The sequence below is a fragment of the Delphinapterus leucas genome, chromosome 11 (genome assembly GCF_059928025.1).
Source record: "Delphinapterus leucas isolate spDelLeu-1000000601 "Yukka" chromosome 11, BTC_Dleu_Yukka2, whole genome shotgun sequence".
Classification (NCBI taxonomy): domain Eukaryota; kingdom Metazoa; phylum Chordata; class Mammalia; order Artiodactyla; family Monodontidae; genus Delphinapterus; species Delphinapterus leucas.
Genome location: NC_143139.1, coordinates 62,427,914 through 62,455,095, shown reverse-complemented (window position 1 = coordinate 62,455,095; position 27,182 = coordinate 62,427,914). Strand labels below are relative to the sequence as shown.

The 27,182-nt window shown below is 35.0% G+C and overlaps 1 protein-coding gene across 1 annotated transcript in view; it reads right to left on the bottom strand.

Moving 5' to 3' along the window:
• Positions 1–27,182, bottom strand: part of LOC111167248 (neuron navigator 3) — a 163,779-nt gene that overhangs the window by 37,499 nt on the left and 99,098 nt on the right. The window contains exons 15-16 of the mRNA XM_022559895.3: positions 18,976–19,059; positions 4,547–4,658 (exon numbers count right to left, since the gene is read on the bottom strand). Coding sequence (XP_022415603.2) covers positions 4,547–4,658; positions 18,976–19,059 — 196 coding nt within the window. The remainder of the gene's footprint in view (positions 1–4,546; positions 4,659–18,975; positions 19,060–27,182) is intronic.

The following is a 27,182-nucleotide window of genomic DNA, read 5'->3' as shown; positions in this document are numbered from 1 at the left end:
TTGCCAGGTGATATCACCTCTATATACTCCTAAAAAGCATGGAGTGCTTCTCTAGATAATACGATATTTTGAAGAGGATACCATTTGATACTAAATCACATTTTGAACATACTCACTTACTCCATACAATCAGCTTATAAGATTTATTTATAGTCATTAAAATTAAAATTGAAATGATTTCTACTCACAGTGAACTTAAGTGTTAGTGGAGACACTAATAATTCATAAAATTATTTTAAGGTCAAATATGCTTTTAGGCCATTTCTATTGTCATATATAATTGGTATCAATGCATATTATCCAAGCAAAAAAATCTCAGTGGAACTTAAAAGATGTCAGAAATTATTATATAGCTTTCAAAAAGTTCCCATAGAAATAATAGTATATAATCAAAGCTTTGCAGTTGACTAATTTAACAGTAAAATGGCTGATGGCAATGGACCTGTAACTGGTTACTTTCAAAACATACAATAAATAAGTATATGTGTGGGTGTATAATATGCATATACATATCTCCATCCTTAATCTCATGTACATACATACCAATAAGTGCTTTAATTTTTCCATTAAGAGAATAACCATGTTGAAAAATTTTACAGGAGGGTAAAGGCAGACCTGTTTTTAAGAATCCCTAGAGTTTGGTCCAAAAGTATCTTTTTTTAATGATGAGAACATTTACTGCTTTTGCATGTCCAAAACATTACCAGTACCAAAACCTAAATCAAGGTATTTATGTGTGTTGTTTTGATTTAACAATAAAGGAGCACAGTATCCCTTAATCAACTAATATGGAAATAATATGAATAAGCAACAAAAGAACATGTGTAGGTATCTGTGTTTTAAATTTCTGCTACAGTTGGCTATAAGCTTTTCTGAAAAAGATTAGTATTTTCTATTTTTCCCTTCATAACTGACTTTTACAAATAAAACAGATGTATTAAGCGTTAAAGTATTCCAGAGTTTTTATTATATCCAGAATTAATAAATTATATTTGACTTCAAGTAATCCCAAATTTTAAAAAGATAGGTAAATTCTTGTTAACCGTAGGTCAAAAGTAGTCCTTGGAGGTATTAGTTATGTTCAATTATGACCGCATTTCCAATAAAGATTGGCAAGAGTGTAATTTCCATAATACCATGGAATGAAGGGAATGCATTTTACTTTTCTCTGGCAATTCTTTTCTAGTGTTTGTAAGTATTTGACTGAGTACATGTGGCATTGCAGAGCTCAGTAAAGAATGGGTGACCAAATGAATATCAACAATCTGAATGAATGGAGAAGCTTATTTTAAAAATATCTATTTCAGTTATATGTTTATTCATTCATTCATTTTCCACTTCCCACCTTCTGCACCGTCACTGTTCTAGTTCAAGCCACCAACATCACCTACCTGCTCTAAGAAAGAACAGCTGTCCAACTCACCTTCAAACCATTCTACAAACCAGAGTTAGAGAAATCTTTTTAAAGAAAAACCTCACCATCACTCCCTTACCTGAGACTGCCCAATGATTTCCATTTTAATAAGAATAGAAAACATTTCAACTCTTGCGCAGGCTCAGGGGCCATGGCTCACGGGCCTAGCCGCTCCGCGGCATGTGGGATCTTCCCGGACCGGGGCACGAACCCATGTCCCCTGCATCGGCAGGCGGACTCTCAACCACTGTGCCACCAGGGAAGCCCTCAACCCTTAAATATGGCCCAAATGTTCCTCAGTAATCTGGTCAGTACTTATCTCTCCAACCTGGTTCTACTTACTTTACCTTTCGTCATTATCTTCCTTGTATCAGTTCCATAAAGGCACTAATCTCTTTTCTGTCTCAAGACCCTCCTGGAATGCTCTTCTCTAAATATTTACAATATGCCTTGATATGAGTTTTACTACTACAGAAACACAATCTGAATATTCTATATACATTCAACCCTTTATAACTATTTGTTTTTGTTAGCTTTAAATCTTATAAAATTATTTTTTAATCTTTCTTAGCCAAGTTGAATATTAACTGTTATCGTTTTGTTCATTTTAGGTATCCCTCCCACATTTCTGAGCAAAGGAATTCCTATTTTTCAATTCCAGTAGATATATTAAGCTACCTGTTGCCTGAGATAAAAGGAATCTTTCCAGAAAGTTTTACTTCAGTGACTTGTACTGTGGTAAAGAAAGGATTAAGCCTTTTTAAATCCCTTCTGGACCTATTTACTGACATGAAGATTTAGAACATAAACTGCTTTATTATAGCTCTAAGATACGCTTTAAATATGCAGTAATTTTCCATGCAGCATATACATTAACTCCCCCACATGGAAAGTTGCTAAATTCTTAACAGAAGTAGCCCCTAGAGAACTAGTTTGTCCTTCAATTTAAGTATATCTCACTTTATATAACTGTTTTCCTATAAGTTAAATTTCAAGTTTTAAAAAATTGTATTAGTCCTTTCTATAAAATTTGAATAAGCCCCTTTTATGTGCAAGCCATCATTACGGGCAGGATTAAGGATTAAGAAAACAGACCACCCTGCCATCGACCAGGAAAGGCAGACCATAAACAAATTAAGGCACCAAAGTGTCTTAATGCAAATTTTGATGAGGGAAGTACATTTATTTCCAGAAACACATCACAGAGGGACCTCATATAGTTTAGGCACAAGCAGGCATGTTTAGGCTAACTCTTGCAAGATCTCAAAAAGTTTTATGCTGAACAAACAGGGTAGAAAGTTCCAAGTAGAATAAAGAGAATATATAAAGAACTTTTGAAGAACTGAAAGAAGTTCTGGATAGCTGAAATATGAAATACACAACACGACAAAATAGCAAGACACAAGGTCTAGAACAGTGTCTAGCACATAAATGGTAATATCAATAAATACTTGTTGAATGAACGAAGCTGGCCAAGAGAGATTATGTCATGTTAAGGAGTTAGTATTTCATCCAAAGGCAATGGGATACCTTTTAAATATATATTGTTACACAACTGCTCTGGTCTCAGTGTGAAGAATGGCATAAGGAGGTGAAAGATGAAGAGCAGGAAGGCTCCTTGAGACTTAGGAGTTTGTGGTCATAGTTCAGGGGAGCTATGAGGCATGGTGATAGCAGGATCAGAGAAAAGGGAACAAGATATATTTAATGGATGGAATCAATAGAACTTAGTGATTTACTGTGTACGAAGAGGAGGATTTCTGGCCACATGGAAGGATGGTGATGCTGTTTACTGAGAAAGGAACACTGAAGGCAAAGCAGGTCTGAGAAGGAAGAAGACAAGTTCAAATTTGGGGTTGTTGACTTTCAGGTGACAAACAGACATCCGAAGATAACCTAATGGAGTTTTCTCTTTGGCAGCTAGATATACAGATCTGTAACTCAAGAGATGAGCCTGCCCTGGAGAGATATATTTGACAGTTATCAACACAAATAATAATTATAGGTAGAGTACTAGATGAGCTTGTACAAAATTTTAGATAGATGAAGAGAATCATAATGTATAAAATCATAATGGAAGACAGTTTAGGACTGCATTCTAAGAAACATCAACATTTAACAAATGCATACAAATGAGTGAATCTACAAGAGAAACTGAAAGAAATTTCAAAGGAGCAGAAGAAAAACTAAGAATGTGGATGTCATGAGCATTAGAAGAAGTGAATATTTCAAGTAGGATGCAGTGGACATCAGCATCAAATGCTATTTGCACAACAAATACAATAAGAATTTTAAACTTTGTACTGGATTTAGAGTCATCTAAGTCATTATTGATGCTGGAGAGAACAGTTTTGCTGGAGTAGTGGAAAGAGAAACCACACTCCCATGGTCTGAAGTGTAACTGGCTGTTGAAGACATTGAATGATTCCATCAAGCTTTCCCAAAATTCATCTGGAAATGCGAAGAGAGATGACAGAGCACTCAGGATTTAGGAAAACATTTTTCAGCTGGTCAAGAGTTGAGCATATTGAATGCTACTGAAAAGAGTCAGAATAGGAATAAGTACAACCTATGCAAAGAAAACAATGACATGACATTATCACAGAGTATTTCTTCAGTGACAATTTAAGGAGTGGGGTGGTGGCAGAGAAGATTATTTTATCATTGCTTCCAATTGCTGAAGCACAGTAATAATTAAAAATACACCAATGTTTAGTCCATTTTCTTACTGTTTTTTAAGTTCTCTACAGAAAATGTACCTTTTTATTGCCCCCACCCAGGACAAGTTGCTCCCAGTATCCACTACTTCACCATATTGATTACTGTATTTTTACATACAGATCTAGATTTCCATACTCCTTCCCAGGTTTGTTTTGCTTGAAGGCAGATATGAATACATTAACCAACCTCCTCAGAGAAAAGTGTTGGACTATAGAAGCAATTTCCTTAAGGTCAGTTTGATACTGAAGCCTACTGTTCTTAAATTCTGAGATTCTGACTGCATTAGTAGCAACTTATGTTGATATATTATAAAAGGCAGTGCGACTGAGTAAAAGCAGCTTTGCTCTAATTAATGAATAAAAATAGATTCCTAGCAGATTGGATGAAAAATGGCAAGATTTCTAAACATACCTTTGGGAGGGTGGTCTGGACCGTTGAGCGCTCCCTGAATGGCTGCCTGGGCAGCAGAGTTCTGGGCCTTCAGCATTTCAATGGTTTCTCTTAGTTCGATCAGTTCAGACTCCTGTGAAACAAACAGAATTTAGGAGCTTTAAAAGTAAAAGATTCTTATTCATAGCTCACTATCAAATGAGTTTGATTTTATGTAGTGCTAATGTCCTGGTAGATTTAGATGCGTGGCTGACCTTTCAAGTTGTGTCTTACAACCTCTTACTTGTAAATGTAAGAAGGTAAATGCAATAAAGAATTAAAAAATAATGTCTTGGTTATTCTCTTATACATGTGGTCTGAACAGTCTTTATTGCTTTAAAAGGGTGGTACCCAGAGCTGACCAGTACCATATAAAGCAAGATATCACACTGCTCATTTCAGATACCAAACTTATTAATACTACCCATGATTATATTACATAGATAAATACTATTATTGCATTGGTACATCATATTGCATTTACTGTTAACTGGAAACCCTGAGTTTTTGTCAAATGAGTGATTTTAGATTTTCTCATTTATTTTGCCCTTAGGAAATAGATTCTTTACATTCAAGAACAAAACCTGGAATTAATTCCTAACTCACTCCTATTAAATGCCATATGTCATCTTAGATTCTGGCACTGTTCATCCAACAAAATTCCTACTATGAAGATCTAGTTTCACCAAGCCAAAGCAATACAGGAATTTTAAAAAAGTGAATAGAAATATATGTAATATATAGTCCTTAAAATAGTTAAATTATTTAAAAAGCTTACAAATCAAATTTTTATAAAACACCTATTTTCTTATTGAATTAAGGGTAATTTTAAGCTATGTCTCAACGAAAATCCGTGTATAAATTTGATCTCCCATAGTCATTTAAATGAATATCTTTATCAGAAATAAAGGACTCACTATTAGGAAGATAAGATAACAGCACCAACACAACAACAAGGAACTGGAGTGCTGTTTCAGCAGAAGCAATATTTCCATCAGGAGCACAAATACAAGGAGTATCCTTCTTGGCAGTGATAGCAAGCCTAAAAATTAGAATTTTTGTCAGCCTCTAGGGGGGGAGAATTCCTCCATAACGTGTTTGTCATTCATCATTTTCTCCATTTTCTTTCTTCGGCAGAAAGCCAAAGAATCAGGCTTGGGTTCTTCACTCCATGGTAAGCAGTTTATCCCTACTTAATGTCTCCCAGTATATATGAAAAAAGGCAGGACCATGACAACTACCTCTGCAGGAAACTGCTTCATACATGAGAATGTCCAATGACTATTCCAGCCTTAGACACTTTTTTAAAAAAAAGATAGATGGTGCTAACTGAAACGATATCCAAGTTTGGAATAGATACTTGGCATCTCACATATCTATCTTCTCTGAGTATCTGGCATATTCCTGATAGAAGACAGTTAGGTATTTTTAAAAAAACAAACTCTCTTATAAGTCAAAGAATCTCATAATAGAAAATCAATAGCGACCTCCTGGATTCATAGATGGATCTTCATATACTTGAGTATAATTTCATTTGCATTTATTTATCATAAAGGAAAAAGAACAGGTTTGTGAAAACTGTCAATACCATGACAAATTCAAATACAATTCATCATAATTTCTCAGTCTCTCTGAGTTTTATCTATACTCTGTCACTTGCCCAACTAGTAATAGATAATTGTACCAAAATTGAATCTATTTCCCACTTAAAATAAATCTCCAAAGTGATGAAATATTTATTGGAAATCCATTCTGCTTTTACCAGGAATTTATTCACAAAAGAATACCTATAGTGCATACTTAGTGAATCACATAATTTAAATAGTTAATTTTATAACATATAGACTAAGATGAATGTTAAATTTTAAATAAAGTCAGATTTTCATCCTTGAATTTCAAATCAACAGTGCTTGTACTTTGGATTAAAAATCTGCTAAAACATTTGGCTTTAGGTTTAAAGAGGAAAAATGATATTGAAATCTCATACAAATGTCTAAAAATTTAGCTTAATTTTATGGGTTGGCTGACTTATTTTACTGTCAAAATTCTACTCTTTTCTAGAGAAATCTCTAGAAAAGTGAATAGAAATATATGTAATATATAGTCCTTAAAATAGTTAAAATAGTCCTTAAAATATGTAATATATAGTCCTTAAAATAGTTAAATTATTTAAAAAAGATTTTTTTTTAATTAGAAGTAAAATGTTCAGGTAATATTGATTTTTCAGAAAACTGTGTTTAATGAAATAGAAGAATGATCACTTTCTAAAATCTTAAGTATATTTTTAACAACAACAGATATTAGCAGGGTACTTGTTACTCAGTGTGGCACAATAAGCCCAAAAGAAGAATAACTAAGTAAGAAATATATTTGTTATATAATGTGGGGGAAAAAAATAAATGAAATAATTAGTTTAGCCAAATTCAGATTAGCAGTTCTTTTAGAGAACTTTGTAAGTATAAATTGTCTTTAATTAAAAAGATAGTTAGAGAAGCAAGAAGAACTAAAATCCTGCAGCCTGTGAAACAAAAACCACATTCACAAGAAGATAGACAAGATGAAAAGTCAGAGGGCTATGTACCAGTTGAAGGAACAAGATAAAACCATAGAAAAACAACTAAATGAAGTGGAGATAGGCAACCTTCCAGAAAAAGAATTCAGAATAATGATAGTGAAGATGATCCAGGACCTCAGAGAAAGAATGGAAGCAAAGATTGAGAAGATGCAAGAAATGTTTAACAAAGACCTAGAAGAATTAAAGAACAAACAGGGATGAATAATACAATAACTGAAATGAAAAATACACTAGAAGTAATCAATAGCAGAATAACTGAGGCAGAAGAACAGATAAGTGACCTGGAAGACAGAATGGTGGAATTCACTGCCGTGGAACAAAATAAAGAAAAAAGAATGAAAAGAACTGAAGACAGCCTAAGAGACCTCTGGGACAACATTAAATGCAACAATATTCGCATTATATTCGCATTATAGGGGTCCCAGAAGGAGAAGAGAGAGAGAAAGGACCCGAGAAAATATCTGAAGAGTTTCTAGTTGAAAACTTCCCTAACATGGTAAAGGAAATAGCCACCCAAGTCCAGGAAGCACAGCGAGTCCCATACAGGATAAACCCAAGGAGAAACATGCCGAGACACATAGTAATCAAATTGGCAAAAATTAAAGACAAAGAAAATTACTGAAAGCAGCAAGGGAAAAATGACAAATAACATACAAGGGAACTCCCATAAGGTTACAGCTGATTTCTCAGCAGAAACTCTACAAGCCAGAAGGGAGTGGCATGATACACTTAAAGTGATGAAAGGGAAGAACCTACAACCAAGATTACTCTAGCCAGCAAGGATCTCATTCAGATTCGATGGAGGAATCAAAAGGTTTACAGACAAGCAAAAGCTAAGAGAATTCAGCACCACCCAACCAGCCCTATAACAAATGCTAAAGGAACTTCTCTAAGTGGGAAACACAAGAGAAGAAAAGCATCTACAAAACCAAACCCAAAACGATTAAGAAAATGGTAATAGGAACATACATATAGATAATTATCTTAAATGTGAATGGATTAAATGCTCCAACCAAAAGATACAGGCTTGCTGAATGGATACAAAAATAAGACCCATATATGTGCTGTCTACAAGAGACCCACTTCAGACCTAGGGACACATACAGACTGAAAGTGAGGGGATGGAAAAAGATGTTCCATGCAAATGTAAATCAAAAGAAAGCTGGAGCAGCAATACTCCTATCAGATAAAATAGACTTTAAAACAAAGAATGTTACAAGAGACAAGGAAGGACACTACATAATGATCAAGGGATCAATCCAAGAAGAAGATATAACAATTATAAATATATATGTACCCAACATAGGAGCACCTCAATATATAAGGCAACTGCTAACAGCAGTTAAAGAGGAAATCAACAGTAACACAGTGAGACTGGGGGACTTTAACAACTCACTTACACCAATGGACAGATCATCCAAAATGAAAATAAATAAGGAAACAGAAGCTTTAAATGATGGAACAGACCAGATAGATTTAATTGATATTTATAGGACATTCCACCCAAGAACAGCAGATTACACTTTCTTCTCAAGTGCGCATCGAACATTCTCCAGGATAGATCACATCTTGGGTCACAAATCAAGCCTCAGTAAATTTAAGAAAATTGAAATTATATCAAGCATCTTTTCTGACCACAACACTATGAGATTAGAAATGAATTACAGGGAAAAAAGCGTAAAAAAACACACACACATGGAGGCTAAACAATACGTTACTATTAATAACCAAGAGATCACTGAAGAAATCGAAGAGGAAATCAAAAAATACCTAGAGACAAATGACAATGAAAACACGATGATCCAAAACCTATGGGATGTGACAAAAGCAGTTCTAAGAGGGAAGTTTATAGCCATACAAGCCTACCTCAAGAAACAAGAAAAATCTCAAGTAAACAATCTAACCTTACACCTAAAGGAACTAGAGAAAGAAGAGCAAACTAAACCCAAAGTTAGCAGAAGGAAAGAAATCATAAAGATCAGAGCAGAAATAAATGAAATAGAAGCAGAGAAAACAATAGCAAAAATCAATAAAACTCAAAGCTGGTTCTTTGAGAAGATAAACAATACTGATAATCCATTAGCCAGACTCATCAAGAAAAAGAGGGAGAGTACTCAAATCAATAAAATTACAAGTTAAAAAGAAGTTACAACACACCGCAGAAACACAAAGCATCCTAAGAGAACACTACAAGCACTCTATGTCAATAAAATGGAGAATCTGGAAGAACTGGACAAATTCTTAGAGAGGTATAACCTTCCAAGACTGAATCAAGAAGAAATGGAAACTATGAACAACCCAATCACAAATAATGAAATTGAAACTGTGATTAAAAATCTTCCAACAAACAAAAGTCCAGGACCAGATGGCTTCACAGGTGAATTCTATCAAACATTTAGAAAAGAGCTAACACCCATCCTTCTCAAACTCTTCCAAAATATTGCGGAGGAAGGAACAATCCCAAATTCATTCTATGAGGCCACCATCACCCTGATATGAAAACCAGACAAAGATACTACAAAAAAAGAAAATTATATACCAATATCACTCATGAATATAGATACAAAACTCCTCAACAAAATACTAGCAAACACAATCCAACAACACATTAAAAGGCTCATACACCATGATCAAGTGGGATTTATCCCAGGGATGCAAGGATTCTTCAATATATGCAAACCAATCAATGTGATACACCATATTAACAAATTGAAAAATAAAAACCATATGATCATCTCAACAGATGCAGAAAAGGCTTTTGACAAAATTCAACACCCATTTATGATAAAAAGTCTCCAGAAAGTGGGCATAGAGGGAACCTACCTCAACATAGTAAAGGCCATATTCGACAAACCCACAGCAAACATCATTCTCAATGGTGAAAAACTGAAAGCATTTCCTCTAAGATCAGGAACAACACAACGATGTCCACTCTCACCACTATTATTCAACATAGTTTTGGAAGTCCTAGCCATGGTAATCAGAGAAGAAAAAGAAATAAAAGGAATACAAGTTGGAAAAGAAGAAGTAAAACTGTCACTGTTTGCAGATGACATGATACTATACATAGAGAATCCTAAAGATGCCACCAGAAAACTACCAGAGCTAATCAATGAATTTGGTAAAGTTGCAGGATACAAAATTAATGCACAGAAATCTCTTGCATTCCTACACACTAATGATGAAAAATCTGAAAGAGAAATTAAGGAAACACTCCCATTTACCATTGCAACAAAAAGAATAAAATACCTAGGAATAAATCTACTTAGGGAGACAAAAGACCTGTATGCAGAAAAGTATAAGACACTGATGAAAGAAATTAAAGATGATACCAAGAGATGGAGAGATATACCATGTTCTTGGATTGGAAGAATCAATATTGTGAAAATGACTATACTACCCAAAGCAATCTACAGAGTCAATGCAATCCCTATGAAATCACCAATGGCATTTTTTACGGGACTAGAACAAAAAATCTTAAAATTTGTATGGAAACACAAAAGACCCCGAATAGCCAAAGCAGTCCTGAGGGAAAAAAATGGAGCTGGAGGAATCAGACTCCCTGACTTCAGACTATACTACAAAGCTACAGTAATCAAGAAAATATGGTACTGGCACAAAAACAGAAACACAGATCAATGGAACAAGATAGAAAGCCCAGACATAAACCCACGCACCTATGCTCAACTAATCTATGACAAAGGAGGCAAGGATACACAATGGAGAAAAGACAGTCTCTTCAATAAGTGGTGCTGGGAAAACTGGACATCTACATCTAAAAGAATGAAATTAGAACACTCCCTAACACCATACACAAAAATAAACTCAAAATGGATTCGAGACCTAAATGTAAGACCGGACACTATAAAACTCTTAGAGGAAAACATAGGAAGAACACTCTTTGACATAAATCACAGCAAGATCTTTTTTGATCCACCTCCTAGAGTAATGGAAATAAAAACAAAAATAAACAAATGGGACCTAAAGAAACTTAAAAGCTTCTGCACAGCAAAGGAAACCATAAACAAGACGAAAAGACAACCTTCAGAATGGGAGAAAGTATTTGCAAACGAATCAACGGACAAAGGATTAATCTCCAAAATATATAAACAGCTCATGCAGCTCAATATTAAAAAAACAAACAACCCAATCCAAAAATGGGCAGAAGACCTAAAGAGACATTTCTCCAAAGAAGACATACATACATGAAAAGCTGCTCAACATCCCTAATTATAGGGAAATGCAAATCAAAACTACAATGAGGTATCACCTCACACCAATTAGAATGGACATCATCAGAAAATCTACAAACAACAAGTGCTCGAGAGGGTGTGGAGAAAAGGGAACCCTCTTGCACTGTTGTTGGGAATGTAAATTGATACAGCCACTATGAAGAACAGTATGGAGGTTCCTTAAAAAACTAAAAATAGAACTACCACGTGATCCAGCAATCCCACTACTGGGCATATACCCAGAGAAGACCATAATTCAAAAAGACACATGAGCCCCAGTGTTCACTGCAGCACTATTTACAATAGCCAGGACATGGAAGCAACCTAAATGCCCATCGACAGACAAATGGATAAAGAAGATGTGGTACATGTATACAATGGAATATTACTCAGCCATAAAAAGAAATTAAATTAGGTCATTTGTTGAGACATGGATGCATCTAACATCTGTCATACGGAGTGAAATAATTCAGAAAAACAAATATCATATATTAACGCATATATGTGGAACCTAGAAAAATGGTACAGATGAACCGGTGTTCTAGGATGAAGTTGAGACACAGATGTAGAGAACATATGTATGGACACCAAGGGGGTGAAGCAGCGGGGGTTGGGGGTCATGACGGGATGAATTGGGATTGACATGTATACACTGATGTGTATAAAACTGATGACTAATAAGAACCTGCTGTATAAAAAAATTAAATTAAAAATTAAAAAAACAAAGATAGTTAAATTCTACACTGATAGTCTGTTAAACCTGAACTAGTTATCTCTCCATATCTGCAAAAGTCCCTTCCTTTTTTCTTACTTCAGTTAATGAGATCCACCCTCACCATCATTCAAACTAGCACTATCTCTTTCTCTGAGTGTTTCCATGTGATTTCCTCCTGTGCTTTGAATATCCTTCACCCGTAAGGGCCATGGTGACACGTCTCCATCCACATGACACCTCTTAGTTTTCCTTTGAGGAGAAATGAACAGGTTCCTTCTCTACACATCCAGACCATTTAATGCATTCAGCTTATTTATCTGTCGAAGAGTTTATCTTTTCACCTGATTTATGATCTGATCTCAGTAAATGTTGGGACGATTATGTCCAAATGTCTGGTCTATGTTAAACAGGTGTTTCTTCCCTTCAAAGAATGATGTAAAACTTCAACTCTACTGCATATTTTAACAAGAGGGTGTCTGATCACTTAGGATGCTATATACTAAAAACGTCAATAACTTTATTATTCATTATAAACTGAAAGTCTCAACGTGGCTAAATCAGTGGAATCACTTCCTTTGGATGGCAACAAAGTGGGTTTTCCTTTCTCTCTTTTCCAAAAGTGTATAGCTATGAATATAAAGCATTTTAGAATGAAAACTGGACTAAGACAGAAATTTCTAAATAGTTTATTTCTAGCCTTCCTTTTTTCCCCTTTGTAATTATAGCTGATTGCTCACATTTATTTTTAAGGTACATATTCTCTAAGATGTCTATAATCATGGAGCTTGCAGTGCTGCCGCCAAGGACAACTATGGTCTCCCTGCTTTAGTTTTGGCCGTGGCAGGGAGTGTGGATTAGAAAAATAATTAGAAGTGAGTTCCAGAGATAACCAACTATAAAATCGTTTGATAATCTGAAATATTTTCACATAGTCTTTTCATTTTCAAGGTGACCTAATAGAAGATAACTTAAGTTTTGAGAATCCCTATTAAACCTTCAGAAAGAACCTGGAAAATGTAGATACCATCAAGAGATGAATTTGAAGTTTGTTCCTCTAATTTAGTAGTTTTCAGTTTCTTACTCTTCTCCCAAAGAGAAGATTGGGGCTGGAGTAACTCTTCAGAGGGTCTTGGGAATAAGATGATCAGACAATATTTTATTGATATTTTCCACTTTTCAAAAATGATACTTTAAAGCGTGAGAACCGAACTCAAATTTCATTTACCTACAATGAGCCATTCAAGATAACGATGCCCCAAACATAGGCTGACCACGTGAGATTCCAGTAATGTAGTCCATGTGAGTTTCTTGTGTAAAAGAGGCTGGATGGAGTCAGTATCTCTTCTAACTGTTTTTTACATGTCTCTGAGGCTAAACAAGCTATCAAGGTCAGACTTGAAATGCTTCAAAGAAAAGTGATCAAATGATCAAATACTGTGTCATAATACTGGCGTTGCTCTGTGTTTTTCCAACCTAACTTCCTAACGACATCTGACCTCTTTCCAAATTTCTCCTGGACACAGGCCTTATTGAGAATCTCACAGCTTGGCAACAAATCTCATCAACCAGCCTGACCTTCTACTTGACCTTCTAGGCAAGGCTCTTAAAATGTTTCAACTAAACCAGTCTTTTGCTTCCTCACACTGACACAGTTAATCTCACATTATCTAGCTATAGTTGCTTTGAACACACCCCACTCTCCAACCCTTCGTATGTGTCTTGAAATTTTGTGAAGTTTTCTGCTGAAAGAACCTGGCCAGCCCTGGTTCTAACTAAATGAACTGAATTCATCAAAGCCCAGTAGCACAAGTAACTTGAATCCATAAGTAACTTACAGATTCAAATTATCCTATGCCGTAAAAGGCTAATGAATGTATTTTCTGAGTCTAGTGATAAATTTTAAAAAACACTTCTAGATGATAAATATTTAACCTGAACTAGGAGTTAATGTAAAGATACAATTCAACTAAAATTTTAGCTTCTACATTATCTATTTCCAGAGAGTTGGTTTTGAATTTTCTAAGTTTTAACATTTAAGTGTCTATTCATCGAGTCATCCAAAAAAGTAGTTTCACAGAGGTAAGAATGAGCAAACCCTAGACTTTATAGTTAGCATAGAATCAACATCTGAGCTCCACTACTCAAACAAAAATATATTCCTCTGTCATGCTCTGACCTTCTAACAAGACTAACCTACCACACCTTAACGTATGTTCTAATTGCCTCTGGCACTACAGATATAAGGAAGTGATTTGAAAGTCTTCTAATTATCAATGAGTATATAGCCTTAGTAAATTTGCAAGGATTTAGCAGTAGTTGTGTAAAAATTTCATTCATAAAAATATAGATTTGCAGAATTCTTATCATTTTGATGACCTTTATTGCAGCATAACAAAATAAAACCCTGAACTATAATTTGAGTGACAATTTTTTCATTTCTGATACGGATGGTATGTAGCTAGTACCACTCTAGATGCACTGAAAAGAAGCCGTTTCATCACATATAATAGATGCTTCAGGGCATTCGGTCTTAATTCTTTTAAAGAATCTTGGTGGAAAAGTACTAGTTAAGGGACAAGGACCTGAAATCCAGGTAAAATTCTTGATCAAACTATGTCACCATCACAATCTGTTGAGCCTTAGGTATAGGGGATACCTAGAGATAATGTCACCCTCTGGGCAGCATTACTGACAATTATCTTAATTACTCTTATTTATAGATTTACTGTTCCATAACACATGGTCTTCTGGCAGCTACAGGGAATGCTGTTAAACTACTGGGAAATGCTGCTAGACTGATCTTCATTAACTAACTTTTATCATGTGAGCCTAGTGTCAAAAATCTTTGAATGGCTCCCTGTTTCCAAGGACCGGATTCCTTAGATATTCTTCAAGCCTTGGTTCCACATTTCCCTCCACATTCCTTCTTTTTCCCTTAATGTCTCCCATAATTTCCCTCCTTGCTGTTCACACTCATGGTGTTCCTTCCTCTATGACAAGCGGCCCTCCATCTCTCCTGAATTAATTTTTTTCATCCTCCCAGAGCCTGACAAGGCTCCTCTTGGCCACCTCTCCTCTAAAACTAATGTAAATAGACCCACAGACATAGAAAACAAACTTATGGTTACTAAAGGGGAAAGGGGAGGAGGGAAAAAATAGGAGTTTGGGATTAATATATACACATTACCATATAAAAAAGAGATAACAAACAAGGACCTGCTGTATAGCATAGGGAATTACACTCGATATTTTGTAATAGCCTGCAAGAGAAAAGAATTTGAAAAAGAATAGATGTAACTATTCTATAACTATATATATAACTGAATCATTTTGCTGCATACCTGAAATTAACACAACATTGTAAATCAACTATACTTCAATAAAAAACAAAACAAAACAAAAAACCACACCAAAAAACCCCAACCCCCCCCCCACACACCAAAACTAGTGTGAAAATGCAATGGTTCTCTGTGAGAACACTGAGGACATTGTCCTGTTATACTTCTAATCGCACCTCATATTTTCTGCCTCCTGAGTTATTCATACATGTCTTTTCTTTCTTTTATTTTTATTTGTTTATTTATTTTTACCAGGCTACAAGTATATAAAAGCAGTGTTTTGGCACATACATTTAGCAAGAGAATCGGTGTGACTTGGCATCTGGAAGCAAGGAAAAAATTTAGAACATTATTCAAGGGAGTGATTTTGGTCTATGAACCTAACTAAAATTTTGATACAGTTTTCAGGCTATTAATGCCATATGATTGTTGAAAATCACACACTGAAGAAGGAGTCTTGGATCTGAGTCCTAGTTTAGTTTATCTCTTTCTTTCTTTCTTTTTTTTCCTAGTTTACCTAGTTCTTAAGTAGATACCCAAGCACATGCAACCACCTTGGCCTTTGGTTCTTCATGTGTTAGCATCCTACCTTGCTTCCCAATATACTCCTTCTTAGCTTTAAATTTTTCAGTAGTCCTTATCTTCACCTGAAATTCCCATATAGTTGAATTATATTTTTATCATATTCTGTCACCTACTAGAATATAAACTCTATTTTATATTATAACCAGTTATAAACTAGGATATAAGTATGTGTGTGTGTATTTCACTGCTGAATTCTCAGTAGCTAGAACAGTATCTCATACACAATAGAAATTCATTATAACTTTGGTGCATGACTAATGGACAAAGGAACCTTGGAAGTCTAGAACAGAATTTCAAAACCTCTGCTTTATATTCTCTGCTCTTTTTTCCCAGGGTTGTTGGATCACCAGAGAACAATATGCCCTTTTATCTCAGCTCCCTGAAGAAAATGGCTTTCCTGAAATATGATTAAATGTTATGCCCTCAGCTTTTAGAGAAATGTCTATTTGAACAGAGATTTTGTCTTTTGTTATTTCATGACCCCAATTGAAGAAATTTTACAATAAATTTGTCCTTGAATTCAGTGTCTGAAAGTTTGTCTCTTCAATCTAAATTATGCTCTTCTGGTCAGAAAATGAAAACTAAACACGCCGAGCAATCTCCCTTTGTGCCTTAGCTTCCTTGAGAATCAATTCAGTTCAGTGAATTTCTACTTTGGGGTGGTAATTACCCAGCCTCAAGCATCTTGTTATATACATTCCTCTACTGGTTTTCACTAGATTCTGTCATTGAATTGTGTTATATCATAATCCAATAAACTTTATAAGATTCTCAAAACCACTCTGGAAAAAAGCAAGTTATAAATCTCAGATTACTAAAATAAACATTGTTAAATAAATAATATAATGAAATAAACATTGTTAATAAAATACAATGCTAATGTGAATGTTAAAAAACCTAATGTTGATAAAATAAAATAAGCATCGTTTTGTGTGTATACATATTTCAATTAAAAGAGCAACCATTCTACTTTCAGTTAAAAAAATGGCAAGGGCAATTGCAGACATCATGATATCTTCCGAGAAAACTTTACAATTTTGGCAATGTTACTTCAAGGATAATGTGCAACAATTATACAATTCTTTGTATTATGGAGATGTATTCTAAAATATTCAGGAATTTTTCATAGACATTATAAATTAACAAACATGTATATATTTCCAATTTCTACGAGAAATTTGCCTACAAATAAAAAAGAGCTGAAGGAAATATGGAGAGGCAAAATATATAAATTTTGACTTCTTAAAGATATTGAGACTTAAATACTAACCATGATTTCTAGCAATATGCCTGGCATATGACCAATGATGAATTTGGTTTATCTTACATTTTTTAAGGAAAAAAAGGAGAGAAATATAAAGAAAGGTAACATTTGTTGACTATCCACTGCCTGTGACATATTACAGTATCTCACTCCTCAGAATGATTCTACAAGGTAGTTATTATAACTCCCACTTCTATAATGACAAAATTGAGGGTTACGAAAGGGAGATTCTCCAGCTCTTGAGAGACCTCGCTGAGATTCAAACTTGAGGCTACTGGACTCCAACATTTATAATCTTTCCCACCTGAATGCCCTTAAAAAGGCCTTGTAATCCTATTTGCTGAATTCTTATGTTACATAGTGAAATGGTAAATTGTATCACCCCCAAAAAGATTAAGACAAAATTTATGTGGTCAAAGGAGTTTGTTATCTTCTCTTTCAGAACAGGCTTGACGGGGATGGACAGTGTTCTCTTTCATGGGCAGGGGAGAGCTACGAAATGGGAGAATGAAAGATAAGGGCAAACAGAATACAGTTCTATAATTATACCAGGCAACTATAGGAATATTTGATTTTCTCTTTTGGTTTAATTGGACTGTTCAGTTTTGTTTTGTTTTGTTTTTTTAACTTTAAAAAAAGTAGTAAACTGACAAAACTCAATAACACATGCTAGTTCTTTAAAGCCAAAGCCATACTTTACAGAACTGAAGCCAAAATCGAAGCCATCCCTATGGAAAGATATAGGAACTGATTCTACATCAGTTGAAATTATCCAAAACTATTTAGATATGGATCTCTTTGAAAATTAGATAAAAACCATGGAAATCTGCTCATATTATGCACATATGCCATTTTTACAGATATTTCCACACAATTTTAAAGACTTTTTAGACACTCATCCAAGGACTCAGGTTAGGGCCACCAAATTAATGGCAGGGAGGTAAGTTACTGGTCATCATATGGAAAGTGTCCAGATTCTTTCTATCCAGTGTGGACCTTTTGATATTTCTGCCTTTGTGAACCAAATTCTCTGCTGGTTTTTTTTTTTTTTTTTAAACCATTCCTTCTTCTACTCCATAAAATCCTTCAGGTTTGTTTTAAAGCTTTTGATGTAGCTTAGCTTTACTTCAAAGACAGCATCCCCAGATGCCAACTAGTCTTGTTACTCCAAAATTATGCAGGACTGTTCCTTGTCTCGTGGATACTGTAACGTAAGGCCCCTTACTTTAGAGAGCCCTAACCTCTGTTTCGGGCCTTCTTCATGAGTATCTCAGATCACAGCCATGGTCTATAACTGGGCTCATAGACCATGAATTTGTGAAAATTCTTGTCAGAGTGCAATTCTCATCAACTGCGTTAAATTATTCCTAGAATATTCTAACTCTTCTCCTGTTTCTTTTTCTTAACATTTGGTATTCTTTCAATAGTTCCAGTCAGAAGTAAAATAATAGACTGCCTGAAAAGAACATGTGTATGTGTGTGTGTGTGTGTGTGTGTGTGTGTTCCAATATAGGTTAATCGGAATCATAAGTCTTTAAATTAAAATCCGAAAAGAAAAGGTATTATCTTGCCATTGTTCCAATTTACTTTAGAATGGATCCTCTCAGTATTATTTCTAAGGAGCTGCATCTCAGGTATTGTTTAAACACCCTATGCAACTTCCTATCTTATTTCAAGCCCCAGTGGCAATTCCTGAACATACCTTCTGTTCCGCTGTCATGGTTAGACTTTGCAGTCGGCCAGTCATATTCCCTAAACTCTTTTCAAAAGCTGCTACGAGGTGAGCCTGTGAACAAAACGGAAGGAACATATCTTAAATGTCAGAACCTTATGTGGATGGATGAAAACACTTCTCTTTACAAAATGCTTAATTTCAGGTATTCTTACTCTTTAAATACTATGACTGCCATGTCTGGCTTTCAGTGCTGACTCTCCATTAACACACATCTTCATCTATTATTTCTAAACTTCAGCTTAAAAATCAGTGTTTCAATCTTGACATTTAAGGAGTTCAACTTCTGAAAGGGAATGCTATTTTGCAAATAAAAACACCTTCTAACTTGCACATCATGGAGGATTTGATACCCAAAATACTGGATAAAGTTCTGACTTGCCAAGTTTTTAGACTCAAAGCCCAAGAGGAGGTCGCGGCAATACTCAATGGACGAATGTTCCTCATTCTTATACCTGCATGATGACCTTTGAAGATATTGTTATCTCCTCTATTGAAATGATGCTCTCTTCCAAGTGCCGGAAATCTGCTGACAGCTATAACATTATCGTTCCTCTTTTTCTACTAACAAAGAATTGAATCGAAAAGAGTTGTCTTCACTTTCCAAACTCTTTTCAATAAAAAGGGCTTTCATTCCTACTTTTTTCCCTTCCACTAAGGAAATGTAGGTAGGCCAGCTAGAAATAATATTCAGTTATATTTTATTTAAGTTTTTGTGGCTCTGGGGTTTTATTTTAAATCTCAGAGAATTATACATATTGCAGTACATAACCGTAACTCTTACGATTAAGAAGTATTTGAAAATCTTATTTTAGTTCTAAAATAGGCCAGTTTCTATTGACATGCTATCATGCAACAGCTTGACCCACAGAATATTATGCATGAAGAGATACGTCAACCTCTCACTGTGGCTTGATGTAGAACCACAGGTATGTTCTCCAATTTTATCGCATCCATAAAAAGATACAAGTACAGAATGTTTTACAACCTACATCTATAATAAACTATGTGTGGGGGAAAATTTGCCAAAAGATTATTTTTTTGAGAGAAGGGAGTGAGAGGATGCAATTAAAATAAATCGCCTTGTAACTCTAGCAGAGCTGAAAGGCTGAGGTACCTATTATCAAATGGATCACAGGAGTCCTAAGAATTAGGGCACTAGAAGTTTATTTCATTATTAGTAACAGCCAGAAGTTTATTCCATTATTGGTAGCAGCTGGAATGTACAAGTCCCTTCCATTAGCATCATGATACAAAGGTGTCTTTGTTCCTAGCTCTGAGCTCATCCTGGGATGCCTTTGTTTTCCTGACACTATAATATAGAGAAAGATGATTTATAGAAGATGCTATTAATCTCCAGTCCATCAGTAAGTAAAGCTCTATTCTTTCCCACCTAGCTACAAAACAGAAACAGACTCACAGACATAGAGAACAGACTTGTGGTTGCCAAGGGGGAGGGGGGTGGGGGAGGGCAGGACTGGGAGTTTGGGGTTAGCAGATGCAAACTACTATATATAGGATGGATAAAAAACAAGGTCCTATTGTATAGCACAGGGAACTGTTCAATATCCTGTGATCAACCATAATGGGAAAGAATATAAAAAAAGAATTTCTATATAACCGAGTCATTTTGCTGTACAGCAGAGATTGGCACAGCACTGCAAATCAACTCTACTTCAATAAAAAATTTTTTTTAAATAACCAAAAAAAGCCTCTATTCTTTTCCACTCCCTCCTCCCTCTTTCCTCCTTTCCCTCTCTCTCAGACACACACATACTCACGACCTTGAGAAATGTACTCCAAGGTTTGTTAGCAGGTTTAATCAGATAAATAACACTCTTTTTAAAAAACAAATAGTATCTAATAGTTCAAAACGCTTCCAATGACAAGGAATGTCATTACATCAGAATTAGTACCCTCAGAAATTAGTATAAGGTTATGTCCCACTTTCTCTTATACTTAACCTTCACACTATGTTAAAGGTGAACAAAATGAAAATGTACAGCTCACTGGTTCATCGTCGCGAATATTCATGCACTCAGCAGCCAAGTCAAGAAAGAGGATCTGAAGACCCTGGAAGTCCTCCCTTGCCCCTTCCTCATCTCTGTCCCCTCTCCCTTCCGAAAAGATAACCACTAGAGTGACCTGTGTTATAATTATTTTCTTCTTCCCTATATAGTTTGGCCACCTAAGCTTGCATCCCTAAACACTATGTTTTAGCTTGGCCTATTTTTAAAACTATCCGAGTGGAATCACATGGCATGATTTTCTTGGTGACAGTTTTCTTTTGCTTAACATTGTATTTTGAGATTCATCCATGTGGTGTGCAGCAGGAGTTAGAATGTGCTGTAAAGCACTGCTCTGTGTGATTTATAATTTATTTGTCCATGACGACCATTAGTTCTTATTCCAGTTTAGACTGTTAAAAATAATCCTGCTATGAAGATAAAATGGGTTACTAAATTCTAAAGCTAAAATTGCTTGTTTTCCTCTAAAGTAGAAGAACTTTGTTAATATTCACTACAAGAAATGCAAGACTCTACATAACATTGAAAAGTTTCAATTCTCCCAAACAACTGTAAGGTTTAATTGTTGGACAATGAGTCCTTGAATGTATATACTTATAGAAAATTGCTTCATTTTACCAGCTGTGCGTATTTTATCAGTTTAATAGGAATTAAAAATATGATAAAGAAAGCAGGACTGTGAAGAATAGGCTGCACAAATATATTGCTTGTATTTGGTATCTATGAGTAAATATAAAATGTTCACCATTAGAAGGTCAGTTTTCAATCTTTGGAAAATTGCTCTTCATTAATTATTTACAAGAACATATATAACTAGTTACAAAAGAACATTTTAATTTGAGTCACATTGTTCTCCGTGAAAAGTTTGTTAAAAGTATGTTTGTGAAATGCTGCTTTAAGTTTATGTCCCCTTAACTTAGTTTATCATAATAGCTTTGTTACTTTGAAGTTAATAAAAGGGCAACTTTCGCACCAATTGGATTCATGGAAAGGCACTACAATAGGTAAAACAAAGGAAGGCATTTATACTAGTGATAATCTTTGTCACCTTACTGGAGAAAAAAATGGAATGTAAGACTGATTAAACTATAGGAAAATATATCTTGTCTAAAAACTTTGTAAAATGATAACTTTAAAAGAACTGTGGATTTTTAGGGGGATTGTTAATCATAGTTTACATGGTTCTGACTTTTCTCTTAGCAGCTGCATAATTTTCAAGCCACAGTAAAGTTGTATCAATATGTTGATGAATATTCCCTACTTGTGTTAGGTGAAGTCTGTGAAGGTAATAAAATAGACAAGACTGAATACTAGTTAAGGGAAAATATTTTTAATACATATTGTCTTTAGTTTTGGAATCACATAACATAATCTGAATAGACATGTAAAAAACTGTGGTACTAAAAAATAAGATGCAATATCATTATGAAAAATGCCTGCATTGCATTTGTTCATTCAGAATTCAGTGACAGCCCATCAACCAAATAAAACATACTCTTTACATAGATGTATATGGGGATAGACAGACAGATTAGATAGACAGACAGAAATAGATGACTTTACATTTGAAATTCAATAGTTAGATGAACTGAAAATGACTCTGAAACTATCATAAATAAGATTTCATATTTCTTTTACTGTATAAAATTGTCCCTTCAGTGTCTGTCATTGTTAATTATGTGCAAAATAGTTTTCCCTTAAAGGAGATGCAGAAAAACAAAAGTAACTGCCAGACTATATAAAAATATTAAATAGAGCAAAGATATAGGACACAATCCCAAGGAAAATAACACCTGAGAGATCTGTGGTTAAAAGACTTCTGCACTGAAAGGCAAAAAAACAAAACACACAAAAAACAAAAAAAACTTTTTTTGGTTACACATTCATTCAGCGATATTTTTGAAAAGTGGTAGCAATAACTAGCCTTAGTGCCCATTTCCAGATTACCTAAGGGCTGAGATTTGTAAGAAATATATTAAATGCATCCCACCTGGCTTGGCAGCATGAAGGTATGGGTGAGAGGCCAGGGGGCACCTGGCTGACTGTCTGATGTGACCATACATTCCCGGGGGCCTTGGACTGTGGGGCTCCTGTTCTCTTCCTGTTTGTTGGTGGGGTATTGATTCAAAGAAGGCCAGGCAATAGCGCTGGCCAACATACCCTCTCTCCTTTCTCCAGACATCCTAGTGGACACAGCTCTATAAAGAGGCTTCCCAGGCTTTCTGCAGCTCTGCTCAGAGAACTTCGCAAGGGGAGGGAAAGGCTCAGCGTACCTTCTACTGAATGGAGGTCATATTCTGTCAGGCAAATGAGAGGTGAGCTGACTGAATAACTTTCTGACTTACCACTGCCCCTTTTAACAAAGGGGGAGAAAAAGCAGAGAAACAGATGTTTCAAATTTAAATATTAAAACACAGATTATTGTCTGGACTCCATATAAATATAATCATGCTGCCAGGTCCAAACATGTGACACATCAATTACAAAAAGAAAAAAAACCCCAAAAGCCCAAATTAAGGAAAACCAATTAAGTCCTGATAGAATTATTCATATATTGAGTAAAACTGAATAGCTGGATCTTAAAATGATTACTAAATAAATGATAATAATAACAGTTAAGGATATTTTCTACAGAACCAAACATTGTAATTTGTCTTTATAAATCATGGCTATTACACTTCTATACAACAATGGTCATTGTAGTGATCCCATTTCACCAAAAAGTAAAAAGTTTACTCGTGGTCTGAATAAAATAATAAATAAAAGGCATATCTTTACCTCCAAACAGGAAATGTACAAGATTAAAAAAAATTTTTCACTTACATTGAAGAAACTCGACAGAAAAATTTTTCAGTCTTATAATTAATTTCATTTCTGTACAAGTATATTAAAATATATGCATATATTACATACATCAACAGATGTTAACTCAGAGGCAATGACATGAAACACACTCTGAATGAAATTTAAATGCAGTATTTCTTAGAACTGAGAAACCAAGTGTTTTCTCAAGTAAATCCTTTGATGACTTATAATGGTGCACTGAATCTAAAGTGACATTTTAAACTAAGTGCCAAAGAGAATGAGTTCAAGATGGTTTGCGCCTTATAAATAATTCAAATTTCTGAATGTGTAAAGGAGATTATATCCTTAAAGATACAAAGGAACATAAATATACAAGACTCCATCCCTAGTAATTATAATGATACTATTAAATGTTTAAAATAGGACTGACCTTAAAATTATTTTATAAACATTTATACAGGCATCCACTTACACAAGTTCTTAGTTACTGCAATAGTTTTAAAGTAAATTTTGATAAACTGCTTTGTAAAAGAATAGAAGATAATATATATCTTCATTACCTGAATCTTCTGACTTTTATCTTTTGACAGTTTCAGCAATACATTTATCTGATGGTAAAAAGCTGTAACAATCCATATCACCACCGAATAAAAAAAGCACTAAATGGTGAAATAAGATTCAAATTCCCAAGAAATTAAAAACTAGACATCACTTTAAAAAATTTTTAATTTAATTTAATTTAAAAAATTTGTGATAGATCTTTAGGTGTTTAATTTTTAAACTTGAAATAATTATAGATTCGCAAGAAGTTTCAAAGAGAGTACAGAGAGGACTCTTGTACCCCTTTATTCAGTTTGCCTCAATAGTTACATTTTATAAAATTATAGTATAATATCAAAACCAGAAATTCATTATTGGTACACATATGAAGATTCACACATGTAAATAACCACCTTTCCTCACCACAAAGCTCTTCCTATTGCTACCCTTTATAGTTACACCCACTCTCAGGAGAGAGGTGACCACCTTCCTTAAACCCTGGCAACCACTAAGTTGTTCTTCATTTCTATAATTTTGTCATTTGAGAATGTTGAATAAATGGAATTATATAGTATGTGACCTTTTAAAATTGGTCTTTTTTTCACTAAGCTTAATGCACTTGAGATCCATCCAAGTTGCTGTGTGTATTAATAGTTATTTAATTTTACTGCTGAGTGGCAGTCCATGGTATGGATGTATCTATCAGAGTTTGTTTATCCATGGACCTATTAAGAGACATTTTGGTTGTTTCCAATTTTTGCACTATTAAAAAATAAAGCTGTTATGTACAGGTTTCTGTGTGGGTTTGAGGTGATTTGAGAATATTTCTAAAATGCATTATGAAGTAAAAAAAAAGAAGAAGAAGAACATACCAAATAGGATATATATTAAGCTCCCATCCATGCGCAAAATGTACTACTAATGATAACACAGATGTGGACAGGGAAGGCTGGAGATAGTTGGATAGTTTTTCCAAGACTAGCACTTTTTAAACAAATGTATCAATTTCGCACCGATTTTTCTAATTTTATGTTTCTTACTTTTTTTTCTTTATCACCCCCTAGGGAGACATTATAGATTTTTTTTTTTCCTAATTGTCCCCTTCCTCCATGGCCATTTTAATATCACAGATATGCTGGATACCTGTTTATGTACTCTGTATATATCTGTGCTTTATGCATAAGAAGAGTACTTTAAAAAAAAAAGAGTACTTTTTTTTTCCCACCATAAGAAACACTATTCATGCTTTGACGATCATATCAATGCCCAGCTGAGAATACATAGTCCATAGTCGTGAAAACACAACAGTGAAAACAGTATGGCATGCATGACTTGAGAGAAGTGGCAGATAGCCAATGGCTGACATCTTTGTAAAATGTTTGGTACCTTTCCAAACAATGGCATCGAGTTGTCCCCCAGGACTGTCCTCCTATGTTAGAACTTGGCTCCTTCTGTGTGTATGTGTGTATGTGTATAAGCCTTTGCAAATGTGTTCTATATATATGTATTCAGGGGTATACAGAAGAACAATGTTGAAAGGAAACACAAGAAATCAATAACCAAGAATGGGAATGGGAATCTCAGAGGGAAAAACGAATATATATCTTTTATTAAAACACTTCTTTTAATTTCAGTTTTTCTTTTTAATACAATATACACGTACATTTGTCACTTGGTATCTGTGGGAGATTGGTTCCAGGACCAAAATCCATGGATGCTCAAGTCCCATAGTTGGCCCTCTGCCTCTGTGAGTTCCACATCCAGGGGCTCAACCAACCATGGATTGTGTATGGTTGACCCTTGAACAACACGGGTTTGAACTACGCGGGTCCAGTTATATGCAGATATTTAGAAACGTGTGGATCCACTTACATGCAGATTTTTAAAATATCCATGCACAGGTGGACCTGCACAGTTCAAACACGAGTTGTTCAAGGGTCAACCGTATTACTTTTTAAATGGAGACAGTATGGGGTAAAAGCCCAAATTCCATTATGTATAGCAGCTGTTTATTAATCCAACAACTGATATGTAAGTCCATGCAAGAGACATTTACAAAATAAAACAAAACTCTGAGTAATCGTTCAAGACATTTATATCTTTACTCTCCAGAGCATAGGGCCTGTCACTGAGCCTTCCTCATTGCAGACAAACACAATCCAGTGTGTTCCGGCTTTTACACTGCAATATGTCCTCTGGGTACAAATTCAGGGATCTAGACAGGAGTGCTTTATACTACTATACATATAGCCTATAGTATAAAATTTACAGTGGCTTCTGAACTATTTAAGAATTATTCTTAGACAAAAAATATGGGTTAAATAATACTGTTCTCTTCCAGTATTGTCTAAACAGTTCTCTAAAACCTGCTATTATTTTAAGAATCCCCTGACAACATCTATAAAAAATAAATATAGCCAATCCCAAATTCATTTGATTCTCCCAAAGTTAAAAAGATAAAGTTAATTCAAAAACAGTGTTAAAATGAATGCATTGTGAGTGAAATGACTTACTTATATACTGTGGAAGGTACTGGATTGGCCAAAAAATTCGTTTGGGTTATTGATGGTACGGAAAAACCCAAACAAACTTTTTGCCAACCCAATATATTGCACAATAACTTTTATTCTTAAGATATCTCTTATTTAGGGCTTCCCTGGTGGCGCAGTGATTGGGGGGTCCGCCTGCCGATGCAGGGGACACGGGTTCGTGCCCCGGTCCGGGAAGATCCCACATGCCGCGGAGCGGCTGGGCCCGTGAGCCATGGGCGCTGAGCCTGCGCGTCCGGAGCCTGTGCTCCGCAAC